This window comes from Prunus dulcis, chromosome 7 (assembly GCF_902201215.1).
Source record: "Prunus dulcis chromosome 7, ALMONDv2, whole genome shotgun sequence".
Lineage (NCBI taxonomy): Eukaryota > Viridiplantae > Streptophyta > Magnoliopsida > Rosales > Rosaceae > Prunus > Prunus dulcis.
This window is the reverse complement of record NC_047656.1, coordinates 4495899-4502626: the sequence shown is the minus strand read 5'-3', so window position 1 is coordinate 4502626 and position 6728 is coordinate 4495899. Positions and strand designations below refer to the sequence as shown.

The window sequence follows — 6728 nt, the reverse complement described above, 5'->3', positions numbered from 1 at the left end:
ATGTGTGCAATAAGGGGACAATAAATATATATTTATAGGTTATAGTTCCAAAATTTTTAAAAAAGTGTGGTATTTTCAGTTACAATTATAAAAATAGTGGCATTTAGGGTTATTTCCCAAAAAAAAAAAAAAGGCGGAGAGAGAAATCTGCTTTGTTTGGGTGGGTGTACGGGTTTTGTTTTACCCGTTTCTACGTGAAACCTAACTAAAGCCATGTTTTAATCTCCACGGTCCAATTTCATCAAACGGCTCATACGCCTGTACGCACCAAGAATGGCTCGTCGTCCACTTTATCCACCCCCACGAGCAGCAAGTAAACACAGTGGAAGAGAGAGAGACCACCATTTTCATGCTTTCAAAGCTTATCTCAGCAGGCTCAGCTTCGCTCCGGTTAGGGTTTCCAAATTGACTGGTTTCCTCCACCCCAAAGTTACTACCCCCAAGCAATGAGTGCCTGCTAGGGCTTCCGATCCAAACCCAGAACCCTTGCAATTTCTCAGTACTAAATCTATGTTCTATGGGTTCAACATCTTCAGGTACTTTTCTGTTTCTTCTGGTTTTCTTGTACTTGGATATCTCTAATTCATCTGCTGCTTGGTGGCTAAAGTGTTGGAAAATACCAGAAAAGATTTGGTGGTAGGTAGCTGTGCTTGCTTTTTCAATTTTCTCCTCTATTGGAAAACTGTGAATCTTAAGTTTTGTTTCTGAATTTTGTTCCTTTCATTGCCTTCTCTTTCCCTTTCTTTGCTGCCAAAAGAATGGGAATTCTGAGCTACATTATGTTCAATTTCTCTCCGTGAGTGATATCTCAGATACGTCCTATCTGGGTATTTTCAGATTTTTATATATACTGTTTTTCCCTTTTCTGCTTTTTAATATTAAAAAATAATAATACTTTGATTTCATGATCTATCATTAGCTTCATTGCTGTGAAATGAAATTTTAGATGGTATGTTTGTTGTGTCTTTGTTGTCTGAAAAGATGAAGCAACTCACCTTGAATGGTTACAGTAGTTGACCCATCAATACAAGGCTTACTAGAAAGTTCGAATTTGGATTAATATGATCTGAGGTGGTGGTTGTGTATCCTAAAACAGGTGGATTTGCCATTACTTTCTGAACATATGAGCTTAGAACCAAAGGGTGAATAAAAACCCTCCATTAGGACGTCTATATACTCTAGTTCTGGTGCAGTTAATCTAATCGTAAAACTTCATTTCAGTACTTCTAGTTGCATTGATATTCTTAATGTTTCAAACTACGCAATATAAGTCCTCCGTGTCTAGTCTCTCTCTCTCTGTGGAAATGAGCTAATTTTTGAAGCTTGCATGAGACAAGACGTTCTCTTAAGGCTAAAGATGTATCTAGCAGTGTTCTTGGTCAATAAAAATTATCGCCTCTGTGCCAACAACTTAAACTCTTCTTCTTTGCGTTTTGGAGATTTCATTTTGTGAGAGGCAATATTATTCCTGATACTTGAAAAACACAAATTTTGTCGCTAGTGTTTCTTTTATTGCTGTGATTGTTGAAAATATTAATGTGTGTTATGTCTTTTTATCTGCACTCTGTTGGGGTTAATAATGTTCCCTTATATATTTGCTGATGCTTGAAGGTGGCACAGGTATTGCTTCATTGACCTGAGCTGTTTTTGGGCATATCACCAACTACTGTAATGATTACTTATGTAAATCTCTATGATACCAGAGGGCTAGTTATGGACTGCTTTCAAACTGTTAGTCATCTCAAAGGTAAGCTTGTAATTAATTCTACCTAGCCTGCTTTAGAATTTTCAGTAGGGTGAAGGAAAAGAATGGGAAATGTCGGTGAAGCATAAGTTTGGATTTTAGATGATATGACTACTTAAAGTGTGGTTATATATTGTAGTCTCATTCACTACTGTAGTACTGGTATGACTGAAATACGTCTCATCCTGTAGTGTAGTGGTGATATATTGTCAGACATCTCCCTTAAATTAATTCTTTTGGTAACCTTTATCTTCCAAGTAATTTTAAACTTGCAGTGTATGGTTCTGTGTTTTTTTTAGCAGCTTGTCTATCAAAAAAGCATCATGGTTTAATGATTATTGTTTGACGATTAATTGTTCCAAATTTAGAATAAGATTATCCTTTTTTGGAGGAATGAACTACTTGGAGTGTGATATGTACTGGATTCTCACTTGGAATCTGATAGTTGTCCCTATGTTCTGGCTATCTCAGTGAGCATTCCCAATCTCCCTTTTATTTATTTATTTTTTGGCAGGAAGTGTGGCTATAGATAGGACGGATTGACTATGTGTCTAACTCATGGTTTAATGTTCTGGTAAAGATGCATTTGTGCTGTTGTTTTGACTATATGAACACAAAAGGCACAACGAGTTTTGTTTGTTTATTAGTTAAAGAATAAGTGATGGAGATGCTTTTACACATGTTTGGAGCCATATTCAGATGAAGGGCCAGGAATGAACAAGTTTGACCAGCATAACACAATGATATACTGCTGGTTGTAGTTAGCTTTTGCAGTATTCTTCCTTGGGACGAATCAGTTTCTCTTATGTTTATATATATATATATATATATATATATATATATAAGACGAACATATGAATAAGAAAATGGATGCAGTCTCATTTGACTGAAAACTTTGCTCTCTCTCTTTCTCATACACACATGACTGAATTGCATGTGTCTCAGTTTTAGATACATGTTTGTTGTGTATTATAGTTGCATTACATTCTTTAGGGTAAGAAGTATTATATATCCTTGCTACTCGCTGAAGATAGGTTTATATTTATATGTGGTTGCAGGTTCTCTGTGCTGTCAGTTATTATTATTCTTTATCTGGTTATCAAGTTTTCAAGAAGCAGTGGCATTGCAGACAGTCTATGAGCAAAGTCATGTTTCCTCCATTCCAGATCTAGCTAAACCACCTACTAGTGGACTCTTTGGTCCCATAGAAATATCACCTGCTGTTATTCCACATTACACAGATCCTGATGAGCCTTTTCCACCAATGTACCCAACTTTTCCAACTAGATATGAGCCTGTTTTAACTGGGAAGTGTCCTGTAAATTTCTCTGCTATATCGAGTATCATGGACAAAACAGCATCTGATTGTTCTCTACCCTTGGCAGCAGTTGTGGGAAATGTGATATGTTGCCCACAGTTTAGTAGTTTGATCCGCATCTTCCAGGGTCTCTATAGCTTCACATCTGATAAGTTGGCTTTGCAAAATTCGGTTGCAAATAATTGTTTTACAGACATTACCAATATCTTAGCCAGTAGGGGTGCGAACAGTACAATACCTACACTTTGCTCCATAAATTCAGTAAACCTTACAGGTGGGTCTTGTCCAGTGAAGGATGTTGTTTCCTTTGAGAAAGCAGTAAATTCAAGCAGATTACTGGAGGCCTGCACCACTGTTGATCCTCTTAAAGAGTGCTGCAGACCAATTTGTCAGCCTGAAATCATGGATGCTGCACTTAAGATTTCAGGAAAACAATTTTCGTTGAACGAGAATAAGAATTTGGTGGGTGAGTTATCTCATGTTGATACTTTGACTGACTGTAAAGGAGTGGTTTTTACCTATCTTTCAAGGAAACTCTCGCCAGATGCTGTAAATACTGCATTTCGAATATTATCTGCCTGCAAAGTTAACAAGGGTACGTGTTAAAGTATGAAATGAACAACTTTTCATTTTAGACTTACACACTTTGGCTGTTTCTTGTTAAGTTTTGTTTTTACCTCTCTCTCTCTCTCTCTCTCTCTCTCTCTCTCTCTCTCTCTCGTTCGCGCGCGCGAGCCTATTGTTGTGCATTTTGAGGGTGTTGTATTAAAATTGCAAGGTCGGATGCATAAAAAAAGTTGAATACTTCTATTAATTTTTCTTTTTTCTACTGGAATCATGCAAATTACAATTAGGACCATCATTCATGAAAATGCTTATGGGATAGGTGGGTGGTTTGGCGGGGTTGCCAGAGGTTGGGGTTTGGGAGTTTTGGGTGATGGTGGCTGGCGGCAGCAGCTGAGTTGCTGTGGGGGTGGGGGTGGGTGGGTGTGTTCACCTGCTTTTGCTGTGCAGTTTTTAAGTTTGATTATACATTCTATTAGGCTTGGTTTATCTTGTTCATCTCTTTCTTTTTCCCCCTGATCGACTCTATGCATCATATGTGGTTTGTAACAGTGCGATGGTTACAGTTACATGTGTTGTTTGATTTGTACTGTCTCTCATGAAAATGATTCTTGGTCGTACAGTTTGCCCTTTGGATTTTAAGCAGCCTACGGAAGTGATTAAAGAATGTCGCAATGTTGCTGCCCCCGGTCCTTCCTGCTGTAGCTCATTAAACGCTTACATCTCAGGAATACAAAAGCAAATGTTAATTACAAATAGACAAGCTATAGTCTGCGCTACAATGTTTGGGTCCATGTTGAGGAAAGGAGGGGTCATGTCTAATATTTATGAGCTTTGTGATGTTGACTTGAAAGACTTTAGCATTCAAGGTACATCCTGCTATATGTGATTCCTCTCTAGTTTTTACCTCTATTTGTTCCTTCATTATATCTGATATATCTTCTTATTTATGGATATATCCCTTTGGGCTCTGAAGCAGCATATGGTCAACAAGGTATGCTATTTTTTTCACTATCCAATTTCCTTATTTTATTCATCTGTGATTGCTTGGTATCCAATGTTGTGCCTATAGCATTGGAATGGTTTTATACTTTCCAGTAGGTGTTTCCCATAGAGCACTGCATCTGGTAATTGGCATGCCTTATGTGTGACACAAATTTTTTCTTGGGCATTTTCCGTGGATCACTTTGAGTGTGCTCTATGATAAGGGATCTTCAATTGAGGGATCCCTCAAATAATTTGAGGGGCACCCTTGGAGAACCCACTCTTCATTGTATTTTAGTGATCCGACCGTCTAATTTTCAAGTCTTAATTTGTAGTCTACCTCTATGACATCAAATGGATGTCAATTAGCTAAGGTGGTTAATGTCTGTTTGTGTGTGTTAGAGTAATGTTCTATTGCTAGATGTCTGGCAAGAAATGAGCTTTAGTTGAGGGATTTATCAAATAGCACTACTTAAGGGACACTTTGTGGGTGACACTCCGTATGATAGTTCGATGATTCGAACTGTTTTGGTGTTCTTGATTGAAGTTGGATTTCATGTTCCCTTACATCTACTTGATGGCAACCAAAGTAGGTCCTTGGAATATGATCATCAACTATATTTATTAAGTTGATTATTTTGGTTTTTGTTCAATTGTAGGGTGTCTACTTCGAAGCTTGCCCTCAGATATGATATTTGACAATTCAACCGGCTACAGCTTTACATGTGATTTGAGTGACAACATTGCAGCACCATGGCCTTCGTCATCCTCAATTTCCTCGTTCTCCCTTTGTGGGCCTGGTAAGTGATGGGACAAAGAATGATTTTCCTTTCTTTTTTTCCTTATTAGTTGCAGTATGCAATTTCTCTTTTGAAAAAATAAAATAGTTGCAGTATACAATAAAATACTACTGAGGTTCTACAAATATCATATTTGCCTTTTTACATGAAATTCATGTCCTCATTGCTATAACTGTATTTTGCAGAGATGTCATTGCCTGCACTACCAACATCGGAGACTTTTAAAAATCCTGGTGTGTGCATTCTGCAATTTCTGGCTGTTGTGAATTTTCTGGTTCTTTGGTTTTAACGTGTTTAACAAAGTTTGCAAAATTGACATGCATAATGCATGGAAAAAAGAAATCAATGCAATATTTGGAAATGTGAAAAATGAAATTAGCGTTGGGTGCTTAATGTATTTATATTCAAGATTTACCATGGTCAATCTAACATGCGGTGTTATATTTCCCTTTTTTGTTTTTTGTTTTGGTATAGAAACAAAATGGTTGAGTGTATGTCTACCAGTTTTGGTATTTGTATTTTCCCTTGCCCCAAAGACCTTTTTCAGAGACAATGTCTAACATTTTGAGAACAATGTTTTGATGCAGGCTGTCGTGGTGGTCGGGTGGAATTTCTGATACCCATTGTTTCATTTTTTATTTTCATTACCTTATTGTACTGAAGAGATTTAGCAGAGGGTTGAGCAAAGCTGGTTTGATTTGAGTTAGGGGCTTTTGAAAATTGGTTTTGTGGATTTTATGTATATGAGTGGGTGGTCTCTCTCTCTCTCTCTCTCTCTCTCTCTCTCTCTCTCTCTCACACACACATGCGTGTGCGCGAACACACACACGTGCCCGATTAAATACAAACACAAAAACAGAACTGTGATTTGTTGATGCCTATTAAGGTCAAAACAAGCTGAAATGATAGTAAGCAACTAGTTATAAAAATAAAATAATAATAATAATAATAATAATATATTTTTTTTAATTATTAAAAAAAAAAAGAAAAAAACTTGTTATAACGTCATGTTACCTTATTGTGATGGAAATTATTTGTGGCAACATTGTGTATATATAGAGAGTGATTCAGGTGTAATGAGGACAATTGTTTTGTTATAAAAAAAGAAAAAGAAAAAAAAGTAGATATTGACTGGTGATTCTTGAGCTGCACACACACCCATGAAAAAGACTTGGTATCCAAATTTTTCTCCACACGCACAGGCAATGCACCTATTCCAAAAGTTGTTTTGCCTAATGGCAATGGATCCTTGAAAACTTGGGAGGTGGGATTCGTGACCCCGGGTATGGAAGGAGAAGTCGTTCAATTCGATGTGAGG

The 6728-nt window shown here is 37.1% G+C and overlaps 1 protein-coding gene across 4 annotated transcripts; it reads left to right on the top strand.

Moving 5' to 3' along the window:
• The first annotated feature begins 285 nt into the window (after positions 1-285).
• Positions 286-6177, top strand: LOC117635916 (uncharacterized GPI-anchored protein At1g61900-like). Of its 4 annotated transcripts, none has more exons than XM_034370303.1 (8): positions 287-536; positions 1621-1747; positions 2803-3657; positions 4250-4495; positions 4603-4620; positions 5270-5410; positions 5596-5643; positions 5998-6071. In XM_034370303.1, exons 2-8 carry the CDS (start codon positions 1672-1674, stop codon positions 6069-6071), a joined length of 1458 nt encoding a protein of 485 aa, XP_034226194.1. In that variant the 5' UTR covers positions 287-536; positions 1621-1671. The 4 variants fall into 4 exon arrangements, with proteins under 4 accessions (XP_034226197.1, XP_034226194.1, XP_034226196.1 ...); XM_034370305.1 differs by having other exon boundaries at positions 288-536; positions 1612-1747; positions 4606-4620; positions 5998-6177; XM_034370304.1 differs by having other exon boundaries at positions 289-536; positions 1612-1747; positions 5998-6177.
• The last annotated feature ends 551 nt before the right edge of the window (positions 6178-6728 follow it).